This window comes from Myotis nattereri, assembly GCF_964212035.1.
Source record: "Myotis nattereri genome assembly, chromosome: 2".
In the NCBI taxonomy this organism is placed as follows: Eukaryota; Metazoa; Chordata; class Mammalia; order Chiroptera; family Vespertilionidae; genus Myotis; species Myotis nattereri.
Window position 1 is genome coordinate 167,495,722 of NC_138076.1, and position 21,206 is coordinate 167,516,927.

Genomic DNA, 21,206 nt, shown 5'->3' on the forward strand with positions numbered 1-21,206 from the left:
TATATAAAAGGTATATATATATATATATCTTATATAAAAGAATATACATATTCTTTTATATATATATATACACACACACACACATATATATTTTTAATTATTTGTTGTTCCTAAGAGAACTTTCTAAGAAATTATAAGTTATATATGTTCAGTATAAGAGAATCCAAACAATTAAGAATCATTTAAAGTGAAAATTAAAGCATCTCCTCTCCTCCTCCTCCTAGGACAGTGGTTCTCAACCTTCTGGCCCTTTAAATACAGTTCCTCATGTTGTGACCCAACCATAAAATTATTTTCGTTGCTACTTCATAACTGTAATGTTGCTACTGTTATGAATGGTAATGTAAATATCTGATATGCAGGATGGTCTTAGGCGACCCCTGTGAGAGTGTCGTTCAACCGCCAAGGGTCGCGACCCACAGGTTGAGAACCCCTGTCTTAGGAAGATAATGCTGATTACAGTTCTGGTATACTATATTCTTTCAGACTTGTGTGTGTGTGTGTGTGTGTGTGTGTGTGTGTGTAGAGAGGAAGAGAGAGAGAGAGAGAGAGAAAGAAACATCAATGTGAGAGAGAAACATCGATTGGTTGCCTCCCCTATATACCCCAAACTAGGTATGTGCACTGACTGGGAATCGAACCCACAACCTTTTGGTATACGGGATGATGCTCCAACCAGCTGACCCACCCAGTCAGGGCATATTCTTTTAAACTTTTTTTTTTTTTTAATATATTTTATTGATTTTTTACAGAGAGGAAGGGAGAGAGATAGAGAGTTAGAAACATCGATGAGAGAGAAACATCGATCAGCCGCCTCCTGCACACCTCCCACTGGGGATGTGCCCGCAACCCAGGTACATGCCCTTGACCGGAATCGAACCTGGGACCTTTCAGTCCGCAGGCCGACGCTCTATCCACTGAGCCAAACCGGTTTCGGCTTCTTTTAAACTTTTATCCTATGCATATACATACAGCTTTTTTTTCTTCCATCCTTCTTTGCCTTTCTTAAAAAAGGGAAAATCTCTCCTGGCTTTATAAGTCAGTGACTGGGGTGTGATGAGTCGTGAAAATTGGAGAGGTCTGACATTTGTAAGTGCTTGCAGAAAAATTATGGATTACTCCTACTAGATTATTTAAGTCTCTTTCAGTGGATGCATGAGTCATCCTTTATCAGATAGATAAATAGAATTGTGTGTTCTCATATTGGAGAAAGGGATTTTGTAGGGGAGGATATTTATTTTGTGTGTGTATTGACAATAGCCCCTAATTATGTGAATTAAATGTTTTGCATGGCAGTGCCTTGACTTCCTTCATTTTCTCTTTGGGCTACACCAGTAGTTCTTACGGAAAAGAGTTATTGCTCTGAACTTTAGGTTTGAGACTAATTACTAAATGTCTTTATTAGTCTAGAGCAGTGGTCGGCAAACTGCGCCTTGCGAGCCACATGCAGCTCTTTGTCCCCTTGAGTGTGGCTCTTCCGCAAAATACCATGTGTGGGTGCGCATGTACAGTGCGATTGAAACTTCGTGGCCCATGCGCAGAAGTTGGTATTTTGTGGAAGAGCCACACTCAAGGGGCCAAAGAGCCGCATGTGGCTTGCGAGCCGCAGTTTGCCGACCACTGGTCTATAGAATTGACCAAAAAAGACCATTTTATTTTAACAAAATAAAACACAAAGCCCTGGCTAGTGTGGCTCAGTTGGTTGGGCATCCCATGCACTGAAGGGTTGCTGGTTCAATTCTTGGTCCTGGCACATGCCGGGTTTCAGGCTTGACCCCCCACCCCCACCCCAGTGGGGAGATGAAAGTGAGGGTGGCTTTTCAATGTTGCACTCTCACTTCAGTGTTTCTCTCTTCTCCCTTTCTCGCTCTCTAAAAATCAGTAACCTATTAAAACACACACACACAATAATAATAATAATAACCTCTGCTTTTTTTTTCTTTTCTGAAGTATATTTACATAACTTCTCACCTGAATCTTTTTTGTTGTTAATCCTCACCCAAGAGTATTTTTTCCCATTGATTTTTAGAGAAAATCGGGGCGGGGGGGCGGGGGGGGACATCAGTGTGAAAGAGACACATCAATTGGTTGCCTCCTGCATGCGCTCTGACCAGGCCTGGGATTGACTCTGCAACCAAGGTACATGCCCTTGAGTGGAATCAAACCCTTGACTGGAATCAAACCCTTGACCCTTCAGTCCTTCAGTCCATGGGCTGACACTCTAACCACAGAGCCAGATTGGCCAGGGCCTGAGTCTCTATATTTTTGTGAGGTGATTAGGGGAAGATATTTCCTTCACTGTATGGAAAAGAGAACTAACATAATTATAAGTCCTTATTGGACTTCATAATGATCATAAAGTTAAGTGGCAAGTTAATTTTAACGTAGTCTCTTAACTCCAGGCTCAAGTCTAATTCTCCTAGAGTTCTAGACCAGTGCTGTCCACTGGAAATACAAGGGGAGTCATGTGTAATGTAAAACATTTTAACTTCATTTAAAATTTTTAATTGAAAAAAGTAAAATTAATTTCAATATATTTTATATAATATATTTAATCATAAGTATTATCATTTTAGCATATAATCAATATTAAAACATTAGTGAGGTAGTTTCCATTATTATTGTTTGCTCCCTTTTCTTTGAACTCTCTTAGGAAGTTTTAGAAATCTAGCATTACTTCCCAAAAGGGAAGTTTTAACAAGAGTCAAATGTTTGAGATTGCCTATGCCAGTGATGGCGAACCTTTTGAGCATGGCATGTCAGCATTTTGAAAAACCCTAACTTAACTCTGGTGCCGTGTCACATATAGAAATTTTTTGATATTTGCAACCATAGTAAAACAAAGATTTATATTTTTGATATTTATTTTATATATTTAAATGCCATTTAACAAAGAAAAATCAACCAAAAAAATGAGTTCACATGTCACCTCTGACACGCGTGTCATAGGTTTGCCATCACTGGCCCATGCACTGGTTCTCAACCTTGGCTGCACATTAGAATCACCTGGGAATCTTTTTAAAATCCTGATTTCTGGGCCTCATCCTCTCGAAATTCTGTTTCTTTGTTACTAATGTTGTGGCCTCACCCCATAACAAAGAAACAGAATTTCTGGAGGATGAGGCCCAGAAATCAGGATTTTAAAAAGATTCCCAGGCGATTCTAATGTGCAGCCAAGGTTGAGAACCACTGGCCTATAGGAAGGCTCTGGAAATGTATTCTGATGATGTGAAGATGATGTATTTTTAATTTTCTTGTAGCTATATCAAATGAACTATAAAACCTAAAATGTCAATCAGAAAATGAACGAAATCTCAGGTGCTTTTTCTATAGCTATTTATGAATAAAATGTTTTCTCTCAGTATACCTCTTTTTTGTTTTAAAAGGAGAATCTGTACTCAATAGGGATAAAGATTAATTTCAGTTCCTACTCCATCTCATAACTCCACCCCTGCCTTTTGTGGCTTTGGTTTCTCTGGGAGGGGTGTTAGAATTGTTTACACTTTATATTAGCATGTTATACCTTATGTGTCTTCTCACCTGCAGGCTTACCTGCAACAAGTTCAAGATCTGGTGATATTAGAAAGCATAATTCTGCAGACTTTAGGTAAGTTTATTTTTCTTTAACACATTAAAGAAATATGCATGCACTATGATATGATTTTAACATTTGCAAAATAGGAAACAAGAGGACAATTTCTTGGAAAGGTTTTGCAAATTTAGAGGTTATTGAGCTCACTTTTACCTATATGGAAGAAAGGATGAAGGCACACTGACCTCTGAAATAGCAGTCAGCAGTCCTTTTTTCTTCCCCATTCTGGGATTCATGATTTGCTTTTTAAGGTTTGGCAGTTTTTAATTTTCTGATAACTAATGGCAGCAACTATTTAAAGAACTCTTTTTCTTCCATGGATTTTTATAGTCTGTCATTATAGTTAGGTAACATTTGTTTTTAAATTGGAAATCAGAGTTTAGAACAGCAGAGTGTAGGTGGAAGAATTCAAGCTACAGTAAGTCCTCACTTCATCAATAGGTTCTTAAAATTGGCTTTAGTGAAACTATATATAATGAAAACTAATTTTACAATAGGCTAATTGATATGAACAAGAGTAAGCTCCTATGGCATAGTTCTGGTCACAAAAACATCACCAAACTTGTAAATAAAGATCCAAAACACTTCTAATATTACACATTGAAATAAATGTGAGCTATGCATACATTTAAGAAAGATTAATAAAAAACAAGTAAGATAATTATTTTCCAGCCCGAGCATTTCAGCTCAGAGTTGGGGATGGCTGGAAAACTATTCCAGCAGCTCAGAGCACAAGGCAGGAACCCCCTCTGACAAGATGCCCTTCCATGCTGGGCATGCTCACTCCCACACTTACTCAGACTTGGATAGTTTAGACACACCAATTCATGTAATCTTTGGGATTTAGGAGGGAACTGGATTACCTGGAGAAAACCCATGCAAACAGGGGAAGAATGTGCAAACTCCACACAGACAGTGGCCCCAGCTGGGAATCAATTTTTTTTTTTTTTTTTTGTCTCATCAACATTATAATGAACGTAGAACCCCGGTGCACGAATTTGTGCATGGGTAAGGTCTGGCCATCCCATCCCAATGGGGGCCAATCGGGGCTGGGCAGGATAGGGGGACGGGCTGCAGGTGGTTGGGGGTGATGATTGGGGCCCCGATCGGTCTGGTTGGCCGCTGTGGTGCACGTCATAGCAACCGGTCGTTCTAGTTGTTCCAGTTGTTCTGGTTGCTTGGCTTTTATATATATAGATGACATTGAACAAAACAAAGTTACTTGAGGATCTGCTGTATAGCAGTTCATCGGCAATGCTGGTGATATTCTGTTAATCTAGTATTATTATTTTCATCAGAGAGACTACCTTAAAAAGTTTATTAGCAAATACGGAAAATAAAGATTTTGCACACGGCGCACACACACACACACACACACACACACACACACGGTGTCCCCCCAAAATGTATATGTACTTTGAATGATTATAAAGTCAGTGTTTATTAACATACAGTTCATTTTCAGAATTTAAAAGAATCTACAGAAATGAATAATTTTTTTGGTCAGTGCCTGATGACTGTTCTGGTCCAGGAACTGCTGCTGATAACACAAAGCAATGGAATCAAGAGTCGTTTCGTTTGGTATTTGTGTGTCCTCAGGTCATTGACTGTTGCCGGTTTTGTACCATAGGCTTCCTTTTATGTATCCCTATAAAAAAGTCGAGGGGCACTTTAGGATAAATTTTCTTTGTTCAAAGCTTAGTCTGACTTCACCCATTATTTCAAATGAGTTAAACCTGAAAAAGAGTGAAAATTAAATGACTTATCAGATGTTAGAGTATGTGTACATTTTTGGGGGGACACTAGACACATACACACACATACATATATACACACTGAGTTCTTCAAACTTTATCACTGAAGTTAATTTCTGCTAAATAAATTATTTTCATTGTGACCATATTTTAGGGGACAATGGTATTTTTCTGGTGGAATCAATTTTTATTAATATTTAAATGTGGAAACCAGTAAGATCTAATTTGCAAGAATTAGTTAGCCTTTTAGAATAATTTACATCATGTAAATTTCTCAATAGAATTTCTTTATCTAAAAATTTGTCTCATCAACTCAGAAAATTTTTATAGATAACACTGATCCTCCTCCTTAAGTAGTTTAATAAAGATCATTGGGGTTGGATAAAATGATCAGTACCTATTGTAATTAAGATGATGAAAAGGAACAAAATTGAGGTAAGAGAATAGATTTTAAAATGTTTTCTCAGGGTTAAGTGTTATAAGATAGTCAACACTTGATTAAAACTGCTCCTTCCAACCATATATTACTACATTCTGTTGTACCTAAAATGTGTTTCATGTTTAGAGGTTATTGATTTTCAAGGGTCTTGAGATTGCATTAGTTTTACTATGTTAGTGGTATCTTCTAGCTCAAAGTATTATAAGCAGCTTTGGAGATAATGTGTCTTAGAGAAAAGCGTGCTACATGTTTTGTGGGACTTAGCCTCTGAACAATAATTTGGGGATAGGAAAATAAGGGAGGCCTTTAATGATGACTCAGATAAAAGATGTATAAAATGTCTTGAGTACTTTAGCTTTTTAACCAGTTAACTTTTTTTTAGGCTTTGAACTAACAATTGATCACCCACATACACATGTGGTAAAGTGCACTCAACTTGTTCGAGGTAAGGAATCCCAGCTTGAGAGAGTGCTCTAAAATTGTTTTACCATTTAGAGCAGCGGTTCTCAACCTATGGGTCGCGACCCCTTTGGCGGTCGAACAACCCTTTCACAGGTTGCCTAAGATCATCCTGCATATCAGATATTTACATTACGATTCATAACAGTAGCAACATTACAGTTATGAAGTAGCAACGAAAATAATTTTATGGTTGGGTCACAACATGAGGAACTGTATTTAAAGGGCCAGAAGGTTGAGAACCACTGATTTAGAGGCTAAAATTGCTGTATATAAATGTATAACACAGCTGCTAATTAATGTGTTTAGGTGATCTCCATTTAAAGAGTTAGTCTCTTGAGGGATGTTTGTGAAAGCTGGGGGCAGATTTTGAAAAGTCACCAAATCATAAGTAACTAATAGCAATTTTAAGGATTTTGGGAATGGGCTATCTTAATTTGATTGTAGGGTTGATTGTCCTAGGCATTCTTTAAGACCACCCAGAGGATCATTTAGAAGTTATTAGAACTTACTTCCTTGATTGACAATCCTTTTTATTTTAATTTTAGTAGCGATAATTGCATGGAACCCAGTTTCTCTTACTCAGTTTAAATATTAGTATCAAGAATATCAACGTATCATTGTGCATTTCAGTACCTTTTGTAGACCAAACTGATAATTGGTTTATTTTGAATTTTGCTTATGTGTGTTTTATCTGAAAATTCCAAATATTTTCCCTGAGTTTTTGATATTTTGAAAGCATTAAATGGCTTGTGTTGAGCAAGGATAGGCTTAAAGATGGACATATGCTAATATTTAATCTAAGGAAGATTAAAATTTGTTTTGTCATCCAGAGCAGTTTTTTTGTTTTGGAAGAAGAAACTTTCTTTTGGTAATATAGTAAATAACTTGTTATTTGATTACTTTAGGATTAAATCACAGGTTACTTAATTTAAACTTATTATTTTAAAGCACAAATAACTTTTCCCAAACATATCAACGTCTTTTAGATTCTGATCTTGCCTCCACAGTAGTTCATCCCCTAGTTTAGTATTTCTCAGTGAACCGTTGTATCAGAATCTGGGTACTTGTTAAAAATGCTTGGGTCCTTCTTCAAACATACTGAGTCAAAACTCTAAGGAGGATGTCTAGAAATTGCATTTTAAACAAGTGTCGGATACTCAGTGTAAAGAATAAAGCTTGAATTCCTAGGACTGAAGCAATCCAATTATTTATAATTAAAAATTACTAATCTGTTTTTGGTAGCATGTAAACTTCATGTGGCCAGGAGCCATGTCAGCTTCATTTACCACTATATTATCTACCTTGCAAATATTAAATGCTACTAATTTATTGTTGAGAATATATGGAACTGATAATTTTTTCCCTCCCCCTCACTTTTCTTCTTTTTTTTAGCAAGCAAGGACTTAGCACAGACTTCTTACTTCATGGCAACCAACAGGTTTATATTTTAATATTTTTCCTTTATATTTTTGGGTTAGAACTTTACTTGGGTTGGGATTGTCACTTTTTGAAGGGCATAAGGAATGATGTCAGGTTTGGCACTTAGTAAACTAGAATCCAAAGACCCAAGCATGGATCTTTGACTACAGTGTGTCAAACAATTCTCTGGTTAATGTTGAATTTTATGCAATTTTCATGTTGTGCTTTACATTTCCATGGTGTTTTTTAAATTTGCTAAGGTGATGTAATTATATACTACTGATTGATAACCTTCTTAATTCTGCATTTTACTTAGCTTTAAAATATCCAAGAACATAGTTCTGAAAGTTGGTAAACTTGGAAGTCATTGATAGTGACTGAAAATCTGATTTGGAGGATTTTAAAAGACTCTTTGTTTTTCCCATACTCCCAGATAAATGGGCATATATATGTGTAAAGAATTGTAATACTTTTTCTTTTTAAAGAACAAATTAATACATAACTTGTATTATCAAATGACTTGCTCATTCTTATCTCCAGTCTGTTGGTTGTGTTCATGGAAACCAAAGATATTCCTAATGACTGTCAGGGCTAAGAAGTTCATTTTAATAGACAGATAAGAGAAATTTTAAAAATAAACCAGCAATTGAGCATATTCACACTTGAGAGAGTGATTGTCTATTTATTTCTTTAAATAGACCAGACCTATGATTGGCAAGAGACAAGATAACTTTTAGGATATTTTCTTAAGTATTTAATTTAGAAATTATACATATTACAAATCTTATCATTTTCCTTAAGTTCTGAGCTTATTCTCAGAATAATTGATTGTTGTTTTAAAAAACTGAGTACCCAGTTTATTTTACGTTTTTGTTTTTGTTTTTGGTCCATTAGTTATATGAATTGAATGATGCGTAGTCAGAAAATTTATAAATGTTACCTGAGCTGGTGGGTTAATGGAAAATAATGTTTAGTGCTGGATCAGAGCACTGGGTATTTCTTACCCTACATGCTTGCCATTGGTGGTTTTTTTTTTTACTTTTTTTTTCTTTTGTTTTTGTTTTTTTAAAAAATAATGGAGAGTTTAACTTTGGGTTCAGAATTGAGAGCTCATGATACTCTCTTGTTTCCTTCCCTCTGATGTCAGCCTGCATTTGACCACATTTAGCCTGCAGTACACACCTCCTGTAGTGGCCTGTGTCTGCATTCATCTGGCTTGCAAGTGGTCCAACTGGGAGATCCCAGTCTCAACTGATGGGAAGCACTGGTGGGAGTATGTTGACGCCACTGTGACCTTGGAACTTTTAGATGGTAAGTTTTAGAGTAAGGGTCCTTGAAAAGCACTTCATCTTGATCTGTCACATATCTGGCCAAAGGTGACTTGATTCAGATGAAAATAGTTAGTTGAGGGTATTCTTGTTTCATTACTTTGTCTCTGTGAGTTTTTCTTAAATGCTCTATTTCATTTGTAGAACTGACACATGAATTTCTACAGATTCTGGAGAAAACCCCCAACAGGCTCAAACGAATTCGGAATTGGAGGGTAAGAATTATTGTTGTCAGCTTATGGAACAGAACAAACTATTTTCTTTTTTGGAATTTCCCTTCTTGTAGTTATGCTATAATCATAACTTCAACTTCATATCTTGGGGTACTGAGGGGCAGGCCCAGAGGCAATGGCTGTAGGTGATAGCAGAATTTGTTTTGTGTTTTACAACTCTTGTGATACAGTCATTTGGTCAGCAACGTTGGTTATTTTCTGTATGGAGTCTGTTAAGGGGAAAAACATGGCTTCTTTGAGTCATATAGTTTTGGCTTCTGGTAGAGGAAAGATACAAAGCTACAGGGTTAGAGCTCATACCATAATTTTGTCTTTATATTACCTGCTTTTGAAATGGATTTTAGAATTAGAATTTTGTTTTTATATAGATTAAAGTCTGAAGTTGTCTTTCAGATATTTTTCAAAGTCTTACTTATGAATAATGAAATAATTCCTCTTTTTATCCAGTGTCAGAAAGTTTATTTTAAAAACATTCCTGAGTCCAGCCAACATGGCTCAGTGGTTGAGCATTTACCTATGAATCAGGAGGTCATGGTTTGATCCCTGGTCAGGGCACATGGCCCGGGTTGTGATTTGATCTCCAGTGTGGGGCATGCAGGAGGCAGCTGATCAAAAATTCTCTCTCATCATTGATGTTTCTATCTCTTTCTCCCTCTTCCTTCCTCTCACTGAAATCAATAAAAACAAATTTAAAAACAAACAAATAAAACACATTCCTGAACTGGCTGGTGTGACTCGGTTGGTCTTGTCCTTTGCACCCAAAGGTTGTTGGTTTGTTTGATTACTAGTCAGCATATGCCCAGGTTGCCAGCTCAATCTCTGGTAGGGGATGTGCAGGAAGTAGCAGATTGATGTATCACTCTCACATTGGTGTTTCTCTTTCTCTCTTCCTCTTCCTTCCTCTCTTTAAAATTCAATAAAAATACTTTAAAAACACACACACACACACACACAAAACAAAACAAAACAAAAACCCCCATATAAAACATTCCCTGCATTTCTTAGAAATCCAGACTGATAAGCTTAATTTTCTTTTGAGTTGAATAAGTTGTAGAAAATGAGTTTGCCTAGGGTTTAAGGGAAACTTGAGAGCATGTAGGTCATCTTTTAATCTATCTATACTAATAAAAGGGTAATATGCTAATTAGACTGGGAGACCTTCCAGATGTTCTTCCAGACAAAGCCATGGTGGCAGGGCCGAGGCAGAGGCGGTTAGGGGCGATTAGCCCAGGAGGGGAGGGCAGTTGGGGGCGATCAGGCTGGCAGGGGGGGAGGGGCAGGCAGTTGGGGGTGAGCAGGCCAGCAGGCAGAGTGGTTAAGGGCGATAAGGCAGGCAGGCAGGTGAACAGTTAGGAGCCAGCGGTCCCGGATTGCAAAAGGGATGTCCAACTGCCCCCAAGGGGTCCCAGAGTAGAGAGGGTTCAGGCCAGGCTGAGGGACACACACCACCACCACCACCACCACCACCACCACTGCACGAATTTCGCACACTGGGCCACTAGTTTAATATAAAACCTCATCAGAATTTGTAGAATTTGATTTTGGACTACCTGCAATCGCAGTCATAAGGCATAGATGTTCAAGGATTAATTTTAGATATGCACAACCTCATTTCTCTTATTTCCTTGTAGCATTTGTATAGATTGCTGTGACTTTTTTTGGTGATAGAACACTTAAGTAAATTTTAAGGGTACAATACTACATTTGATCTTAGCCAAAACGCCAAGAAGTGATTAAGTATACAATACTGTATTGTTCATTATAGGCACTATGCTGTATAGTATAGGTGTCTAGGATTTACTCATCTTATATAACTGAAACTTTGTACCCTTTGACTAATATTTCTTTGTTTCCCCCTCCCCCCAGACCCTGGCATTCACTATTCTACTCTGCATCTGTAAGGTTGACTATTTTAGGTTCCTTAATAAGGGAGATCATGCAGTATTTTTCTTTGTGTCTGGCTTTTTTTATATATATTTTATTTATTTTTTACAGAGAGGAAGGGAGAGGGATAGAAAGTTAGAAACATCGATGAGAGAGAAACATTGATCAGCTGCCTCCTGCACTCCCCCGACTGGGGATGTGCCCGCAACCATGGTACATGCCCTTGACTGGAATCGAACCTGGGACCTTTCAATCCGCAGGCCAACGCTCTATCCACTGAGCCAAACCGGTTCTGGCTGTGTCTGGCTTTTAAAACAATTTTTTAAATTGATTGCAGAGAGGAAGAGAGAAGGGAGAGAGAGAGAGAGAGAGAGAAACATCAGTGATGAGAGAGAATCATTCATTGGCTGCCTTCTCCACGCCCCACACTGGAGATTGAGCCCACAATCCAGGCATGTGCCCTTGACTGGAATCTAGCCGGGGACCCCTCACTCCGCAGGCCGACGCTCTATCCACTGAGCCAAACTGACTAGGGCTGTGTCTGGCTTATTTTACTTAGCCTAAGGTTCTGCAGCTTCATCTATGTTGTTGCAAATGGCAGTATTTCCTTTTTTTTTTAAGTTGTGGTAAAATACAAATAAGAATATTTACCATCTTAACCATTTTTAAGTTTACAGTCCAGTGGTATTAAATATGTTCATATTATTGTGCAACCACCGTTACTATCTATCTTCATAATTCTTTTCATCTTGCAAAGCTGAAACTCTATACCCATTCAACATTAATTCTTCATTTCCTCTGACCCTAACATCTAGTAATGACTATTACACTTCTTGTGTTTATGATTTTGATTACTGTTAAGTACCTCATATAAGTGGAATCATACAGTATTTGTGTTTTAATGACTGGTTTATTTTAACTAGCATAATGTCCTCAAGTTTCATCCATATTGTAGAATCTTATTTGTTTTAAAGGCTGAGTAATATTCCATTGTATGTATATATGTACTATATTTTGTTTATCCATTCTTCCATCAGTGGACACTTGGGTTTCTTCTAAGTTTTACCTATCGTGAATAAAGCTGCTGTCAATATGGGTGTACAAATATCTCTTTAAGACCCTGCTTTTGATTCTTTTGGTTATATACCCAGAAGTGGAATTGCTGGATCATATGGTAGTTCTATTTTTAATTTTTTGAGGAACCTCTATACTATTTTTCATAGTGACTGCATCAGTTTACACCCCCACCAACAGTGCAGGAGGAATCCCTTTTCCCACATCCTTGCCAACACTTGTTTGTTGACTTTTTGATAATAGCCATTCTGACAGGCATGCGATAATATCTCGTGGTTTTTATTTGCATTTCTGTAAAACTTAGCAATATTGAGCATCTTTTCATATGTCTTTTGACCATGTGTATATCTATTCTTTCTTTATAGAAATGGCTATTCAGGTCCTCTGCACATTTTTAAATTGGATTGTTTTTTTGATATTTAATTATATGAGTTCTTTATATGTTTTGGATATTAAACTCTTATTAAATATATCTTTTTGTAAGTATCTTTTCTCATTTGGTAGATGGTCTTTACTTTTTCTTTTTTTAACTTTTTTGTTCAAAATATTACAAATATCCCCCCCCATAGACCCCCTCCACCCCACTTCCGACCTCTCCCAAGGCCTTCCGCCACTAATGTTTATCCATTGACTATGCATGTTTAGTCTCTTGCCATTTTCTCCCCCCCCCCTTTCTGAAATACATCAGTTTGTTGCATGTTTCAATATCTCTGAATCTGTTTTATTCAGTTTGTTTTGTTCATTCGCTTCCACATATAAGTGAGATCATGTGGTACTTGTCTTTCTCTGACTGGCTTAGATGGTCTTTTCATTTTGTTAATGGTTTCTTTGGTGAACAAAAGCTTTTTAGCTTGATATAGTCACATTTGTTCATTTTTATAATTTTGTAATTTGTTCAATTCTATCATTTTATTTTTTTGGTACTATCTTTGTCTGGGTTTTTGGATCTCAGCGCCAGGTGATCGAGCCCACAACCCAGGCTTGTGCCCTTGACCAGAATCAAACCTGGAATCTTTCAGTTCGCAGACCAACACTCTATCCACTGAGACAAACCAGCTGGGGCTCAACGTTTATTTTTAAATTGCCAGTATGTGTTGTATGTACTGGCCAGTTGGTCGGTTGGATGGTCAGACGGACGGACAGTCGGTCACTTAGCCTTTTATATGTATACTTGAGGCTTGGTGCACGAAATTTGTGCACTGTGTAGGGGGGTGTTCCTCAGCCTGGCCTGTGCCCTCACACAGTCCGGGAGCCCTCGGGGAATGTCCAATTGCTGGCTTAGGCCCGTTCCCCACAGGGATCAGGCTTAAACCGGCAGTCGGACATCCCTCTTGCAGTCCAGGACCCCTCGCTCCTTACCACCCACCTACTCGCTGCTCCTTACCACTCGGCTCGCTGCTCCTTATCGCTGCAGCAGAGGCAGGAGAGGCTCCCGCCACCGCCGTTGCACTCACCAGCTGTGGGCCAGGCTTGTCGCTGAGGAGCACTCCCCCTATGGGAGTGCACTGATTACCAGGGGGCAGCTCCTGCATTGAGCATCTGCCCCCTGGTGGTTAGTGCATGTTATAGTGACCAGTTGTTCTGCCGTTAGATTTGCATATTAGGCTTTTATTATATAGGATATATGTGTGTATGTGTGTGTGTGTGTGTGCGCGCACGCGCTATTTGTTTTTTGTATGCCTTATTGCTCTTTGTCCCTCATTTTCTGCATTACTGTCTTGTGTTTAGTGGATTTTTAAAAAATAATTCTTTATTGTTGAAAGTATTACATATGTCTCCCTTTTCCCCCATTGACTCCTTCCAGCCCGCCCCCGTCCCCTGCCCTAGGCCTTCACCACCCTATTGTCTGTGTCCATGGGTTATGCATATATGTATACAAGTTCTTTGGTTGATTACCTCCCACCCACCCACCTTCCTCCCTTTCCCTTCGACATTCCACACACTGTTCCATGCTTCCATGTCTCTGGTTCCACTCCATTCATCAGTTTATTTTGTTACTTAGTTGATTTTTCAATAGTAAAATTAAAAATTTTATTTTTTGTGTATTCTACAGCTATTTTTTTATGGTTATCATGGGGATTACATTTAACATCCTAAAGTTACAACTCTCTAATTTGAATTCATGCTAGTTTAACTTGAGTAACATATAAACTTTTCTCTCTCTCTCTCTCTCTCTCTCTCTTTCTCTTTTTGTTAATCCTCACCCGAGGATATTTTTCCATTGTTTTTTTTTAGAAAGTGGAAGAGAGCGGGGAGAGACACGGAGAGAGAGAGAAACATTGATGTGGGAGAGACATGTTGATTGGTTGCCTCCTACATGAGACCCGACCAGGATTGGGGATTTAGCCTGCAACCAAGGTATATGCCCTTGACTGGACTCTAACCGGGGACCCTTCATTCCTCAGGCCAATGCTCTATCCACTGAGACAAACCCACTAGGGCCAAACTTTTCTTCTTTACTGTTGCATTCCTACCTCTTTTAGTTGTTGACATGACAAAATTATATCTTTATACATTTGTGCCCCAAAACATAAGCTGATAATTATTTTAAATGTTAGGCTCATTATAACTAAGTTTTATACTAATAATTGTTTTTGTCTTTAAAATTTGCTAGCCTCTTAAATCAAGTAGAAAACAAAAGGTGCAGTTATAAACCATTTAAAAATAATACTAGCTTTTATAATTGCCCATAGATATTTTTTCCTACATATAGCTTCAACTTACCATCTAGTCTCCTTTCGTTTCATCTTGGAGGACTCCCTTGAGCATATTATGTAGAGCCAGTGTAATGGTCATGAACTTACTCAGTTTTGTTTATCTGGAAATGTATTAATTTCTCCCTCACTTTTTTGAAGGACATTTTTGCTGGATATTTGGTTGACAGTTTTGTTTTTTTTTCTTTTAGCACCAGGAATGTACCAACTCTCTGGCATCCAAAGTATCTGATGAGAAATCTTGTGATCTCTTGCTGCTTTCAGGATTCTTTGTCTTTGGCCTTTGAAAATTTGATTTATAATGTGTCTCAATGTGAGTCTCTGTGAGTTCTTAGTTGAAGTTTGTTGAGCTTCTTGGATGTTTATGGCATATCTTTCATTAAATTTGGGAAGTTTTCAACTACTATTTCTTCAGTTATTTTCTGTGCCACTTTCTCTTTTCTTCTTCTGAAACTGCCACAATGCATTTGTTGGTCCACTTGATGGTGTATCACAGGTTTTTTGTTTTTTTGTGTTTTTTCTTTTTTAACTGTGAGTACAGGCATCTCTTCAAGATTCAGATTTCTTTTTTTTTTTAATATATTTTATTGATTTTTTAGAGAGGAAGGGAGAGGGATAGAGAGTTAGAAACATTGATGAGAGAGAAGCATCAATCAGATCAGCTGCCTCCTGCACACCCCTCCCCCTCACTGGGGATGTGCCCACAACCAAGGTACATGACCTTGACCGGAATTGAACCTGGGACCCTTCGGTCCGCAGGCCGACGCTCTATCCACTGAGCCAAACCAGCTAGGGCATATCACAGGTTTTTAGGCTCTGTTTCCTTTTTAGATTTTCTATCTCTATTGATAATTGATATTTTCATTTTGTTCACACACTGTTATCTTGACTTTTTCTCCACATCTTCCTTTAGTACCTTGAATATCTTTAACACGTTAAGTGCGCAGCCTGTTTTGTCTTCCAGATGGAAAGTATAGTGTCAGTCACCGGTGACTGGGCGCTTAACATGTTAAGGGAGTGATTTTAAAGTCTTTGTCTAGTATAGTGGTTCTCAACCTTCTGGCCCTTTAAATACAGCTCCTCATGTTGTGACCCAACCATAAAATTATTTTCGTTGCTACTTCATAACTGTAATGTTGCTACTGTTATGAATTGTCATGTAAATATCTGATATGCAGGACGGTCTTAGGCGACCCCTGTGAAAGGGTCGTTCAACCGCCAAAGGGGTTGCGACCCACAGGTTGAGAACCACTGGTCTAGTAGATCTGCCATCGGGTCTTTTTCAGGGATAGTTTCTGTTGATTAAGTTTTTTCCTTTGAATGGGCCATACTTTCCTGTTTTTTAATATGCCTTGTGACTTTTTATTGTTGTTGAACATTGGACATTTGAATCTAATAATGTGGTAACTCTAGAAATCAGATTTTCTCCGTCCTCCATGGTTTGCTGTTTTTATTATTGTTTTGTTCATTCTTTTGGGTGAAGTGGTTGATTTTGTATTGTTTTGTCCATTCTTTTTGGGGGAGAGGTTGATTCTTGCTGAATATCGGCCTGGAGTATAAAGTTAGTCTTTTCAGAACCTTTTCCTGGATATATATGGTCATTTTCTAATTTTCCCTGTATATAGAGTTGTTTTTGAATGTACTACTCTTTAATGTCTGGTTCCTATGAGAGGGAAAACAAAAAAGTGATAGGGGAGGAATGGTGTTGGTCTCTTAAATCCCCTGGAAGGAAGTTGTTTCAGACGGGGGAGGTGCAACAACGACTGCCTGTCTCTTGGCGTGTACTTCTGTGATCTGAAGCAGCATTCATTGATCATAGCACAGATGCCCAGTATTTAGAGGATAGAGTCATTTTTGCTCACCCTGGCTTCCCAAGGTTTGTGAAACTACTCCAGAAATGGGTGCACAGCTGCTTGCTACATGGCTGGGGGTGGGCAATGGCTGGTTCTACTGTGCTGAGAAATGAAATTGATGGAAATTAACCCCAATTTACTATTCAAGGCTTACCCTGTAAGTTGCAAGCCTTCAAAAAACTCTAGAGTTCCAAAATAGTTACCATCAGACAGATTCTGCTAGTGCAGATGTTTAGGTGGGGAGACAGATTCCTGGTGCTTCCTACTCTGCTAACTTCCCAAAATCTTTCTCCTCTTTTTTAAATAAAAATAGTTCATATACCGCATTTTTTTAATCCATTCATCATAGATGTACACTTGGGTTGCCTTTATATCTAGGTTACTGCAAATAATGCTTCAGTGAACATAGGAGTGCAGATATCTCTTTGAGATCCTGTTTGCATGACTCTTGATTGAAGGTTTTTAAAATCTTATGTCTCCTGATGGTAATAATTATCAATTTCATGTTACAGTAGTCTCCTGCTTATGGGTTATAAAAAGCTTCAATGTCAAAGCAAGCACAGTCTATTCATTGCAGTGGTTTTTTTCCGTATAATAAATTACCTGAAGTGAAGAGATATCATTTGCTTCATTCTAGGCATGCCCAGCTGCCACGAAAACAAAAGCAGCAGACCGAGGAGCAGAGGCAAACACTTCAGAGCAGACAATCCTCAATATGATTTCCCAAAGCTCTTCAGACACAACTATTGCAGGTTTAATGAGCATGTCAACTTCTTCTACCACAAGTTCAGTGCCTTCCCTTCCAACCACTGAAGAGTCGTCCAGCAACATAAGCAGTGTGGATATATTGCAGGGCGAGCGTTGGCTGTCCTCCCAACCTTCTTTTAAACTAGAACCTGCTCAGGGTCATCGGACTAGTGAGAATGTAGCACTTATAGGAGCTGATCATTCCTTGCAACAGGATAGTTCAAATGCATTTATTTCCCAGAAGCAGAACAGTAAGAGTGTGCCATCAGCTAAAGTATCACTGAAAGAATACCGTGCAAAGCATGCAGAAGAGTTGGCTGCCCAGAAGAGGCAACTGGAGAACATGGAGGCCAATGTGAAGTCACAGTATGCATATGCTGCTCAAAACCTCCTGTCTCAACATGATAGCCATTCTTCAGTCATTCTGAAAATGCCCATGGAGGGCTCAGAAAATCCTGAGCGGCCTTTTTTGGAAAAGGCTGACAAAACAGCTCTCAAAATGAGAATTCCGGTGGCAAGTGGAGATAAAGCTGCCTCTTCGAAACCAGAGGAGATAAAAATGCGCATTAAAGTCCATGCAGCATCTGACAAGCACAATTCTGTGGATGATAGTATCACAAAAAGCCGAGAGCACAAAGAAAAGCACAAGACTCATCCATCTAATCATCATCATCATCATAATCACCACTCACACAAGCACTCTCACTCACAGCTTCCAGCTGGTACTGGGAACAAACGGCCAGGTGATCCTAAACATAGTAGCCAGGCAAGCTCCTTAGCACACAAAGCCTATAGCTTGTCTAGTTCGTTCTCCTCTTCCAGTTCTGCTCGTAAAAGGGGTCCCCCTGAAGAGATTGGAGGGGCAGTGTTTGATCATCCAGCCAAGATTGCCAAGAGTACTAAATCCTCTTCCATAAATTTCTCCTTCCCTCCTCTTCCTGCAATGGCCCAGTTGCCTGGGCATAGCTCAGACACAAGTGGCCTTCATTTTTCACAGCCTAGCTGTAAAACTCGAGTTCCTCATATGAAACTGGATAAAGGCCCTGCTGGGGCCAATGGTCACAACACAACCCAGACAATAGACTATCAAGATACTGTGAATATGCTTCATTCCCTTCTCAGTGCCCAGGGTGTTCAGCCCACTCCTCCGCCTGCATTTGAATTTGTTCATTCTTATGGTGAATATCTGAATCCACGGGCTGGTGGAATGTCCTCCAGATCCGGCAATACGGACAAGCCCCGACTACCACCTCTACCTTCAGAACCTCCTCCACCACTTCCACCCCTTCCTAAGTGAAAAAGAAAAGAGAAGAAAAACTTTAAAAATGCATTTTTTTGTTTTTGGTTTTTTTAAAAACTACTGATTCTGAACTAAGAAAATTACTTCCCTAATGAAATATGTCTCCCTTCTTGGACTAGGGAATAAATTAATATTGAGACATAAGTGGGAGGATGGTAGAGGGCCTTGGTTATTATATCTACTGCCTCAGAAATGTAACTATTTTATAGTTTTTATTGGTATTAGAAAAGTGAGAATATGTTGAAGCTGTGAAAGGAAAATAATACTTTCTCTATTCTTGGCCTCTCCACCTCTTAATTAGGTTAATTAGAGTTGATATCTTCCCTCTTCTTGCCAGGACTGAAATATGGAGGGTTTGTTATATCAAACAGTTGTGGATCTTTTTGGTGTTTAATATGTCAGAAGAGAGGAAGTATTTAAACGTCAAAATCTTTTAAGAGACTTTAAAAAAATAATTTAAAGAAAGTAAGTTATCTGTTTAGTTTTTCTTTTTTTATATATAATTGGGAAAGGGATAGGGATTTTGCTGTGTTTATGGAATACATAGCAATGAATCCTGGGGGTGGGATTGGAGGGTGGAGGGTGTGAAGGGGGGTGGGGAGGGTAGGCTTTTTTTGGCCATGAGTTCTGAGATAGACTTTGGCCACTTGAAGTGTTGAGACCTGTAAGTGTGTATGCAAGTGTGGGTATGTATGTTTTTAAGTGTGTGTGTTTAAATATCATGTTTTCTATTTTCCCTCCCTATCCCTCACCATTTTCACTTCCCAATAGTCTACTAGAGAGAATACGGTGTGGCCTTTAGAACATAAAGGAAGAGGCATGTATTTGACATGATATTTAACCCCTTTCTTTATGTTGTCATTGAGTGGTAGCCTTCTAAATTCAAGTTTGGGCAAGTGCAGCCAATGGCCTGATTTTGGATTCCATTATAAAAACTTCCTTTTAACCCCCTTTTCTTTTGATTCAGAACAAAGATGGGGTTGAGGAAGAAGGTTTGGAGAGCAAAGCTGGCTTCTGCTGTACAGAATTGGGTGTATCTTTTTTCAAGTTGGGCCTTTGGGAAAGTGTTCAAGTGAGAGCAGTCTCAGGGTCTCTGATGGGAAGGGGTATGTGCTATATATCCTGCCTGTGAAAGCCCAGACCATGTTTGAGAATAGTTCTGGGAAAAGCCATGGAGCTAGAGGATCCTGAAAACAGTGAAATTGTGATTTGGGAATTGTTAGGACATTGTATTTTAAATTATATTATAAATGTGAGACTTGCTTTTTTATCTGTATAGCTGAAGGGGAACCGCTGCATCCTCATTTTTTTGTAGCCTATATGTCTTCAGAAATTGGAGCTTGTGAATTAACAGTACTGGTGCCATGAGAGTGAGTAAGCCTAGCCCACATACACTGTTACGTGTAGATTGTCAATTCTTGGTGACTTTAGATGCTAGGCAGAAGTTCTTCAGACTTCTAAGAATCCTTTAAAAAATGGACCAGGTGTCTGTTCTTATGGGTGCTTGATTCTCCCAGATTTTAGGAGTGAACATTTTTGTTGAGGAAAGAAATCTTTTAAGAGACTAGAAGAATTCTAATAAACCAAGTTGTCTAACTGAAAATGCCACCCAGCTACAGATCATTTGATGTGATATTCTTTGGTCTTCATGGCATTTTTATTTTTATTTTTCGCTGTGGAAAAAGGATACAATTTGAATTTGTCTTGTTTTTAATGGAGCTCTCTTCATACCAAATATTCCTTATGGACAAATTGAAATGTTTTTATTGGAAGTCATAGGGAGACAGGAGTTGTACATGTGCTGCTGCTTGCCAGGAACAGATTGGGGAGAATACTGAAGCAGTTGGAATTGACGGTGCACTGGCCTAATATAGGAAGGAATTTATTTGTACAGTAGACTTAACCGAAGGTGCATTAGTATCCAGCATCTTGTCATATTTGAACTGTCTAGGGTGCCTGCCATTGCTGTGTAAAATGAGCTCTCTGCCAATCTATAAACTAGTATTTTTTACATGGAATGTCACTTCACTTTTATAGATGACATTTTCCTCTTTCTCCTTGATACAGTGTGTGTTGTGCTAATTGATAGATGTGTGGTGTCTGCTTTCCTTCCCAACCTTCCAAGAAGGTTATTTAGTTTGCTTCTGTATCTTTGTGGAATTGATCACTGATTTAATTATGAAAATGTCTTTTCCAGCTTTTGATTTTTCTCATCAAATGTTGCATATTTTCTAATCACATGTACTCCTTTACCACAGGGACATACATATCCGCTTGGCTTCCTTAGCAATTCCCTATGGCAATCTACTTAGTTCCTTAGAACTTTGTCAGGAGTGAACTAGAAAAAAGTGCTTACTAGAGCCTAAGAGCTGCTTTATGCTATGTAGTCTGGCCTATGCACTACTAG

The 21,206-nt window shown here is 38.6% G+C and overlaps 1 protein-coding gene across 5 annotated transcripts in view; it reads left to right on the forward strand.

The window, feature by feature from the left end:
• Positions 1-18,796, forward strand: part of CCNT1 (cyclin T1) — a gene marked incomplete at its 3' end in the record, with an annotated part of 41,674 nt that extends 22,878 nt beyond the window's left edge. For 2 of the 5 annotated variants that reach the window (XM_081083117.1, XM_081083118.1), the window contains 6 exons: positions 3,547-3,607; positions 6,168-6,230; positions 7,640-7,685; positions 8,814-8,977; positions 9,139-9,209; positions 17,390-18,796. In XM_081083117.1, coding sequence (XP_080939243.1) covers positions 3,547-3,607; positions 6,168-6,230; positions 7,640-7,685; positions 8,814-8,977; positions 9,139-9,209; positions 17,390-18,796 — 1,812 coding nt within the window. The remainder of the gene's footprint in view (positions 1-3,546; positions 3,608-6,167; positions 6,231-7,639; positions 7,686-8,813; positions 8,978-9,138; positions 9,210-17,389) is intronic. The other 3 variants (XR_013995518.1, XM_081083119.1, XM_081083120.1) reach the window with 3 other exon arrangements.
• Positions 18,797-21,206: the final 2,410 nt, after the last annotated feature.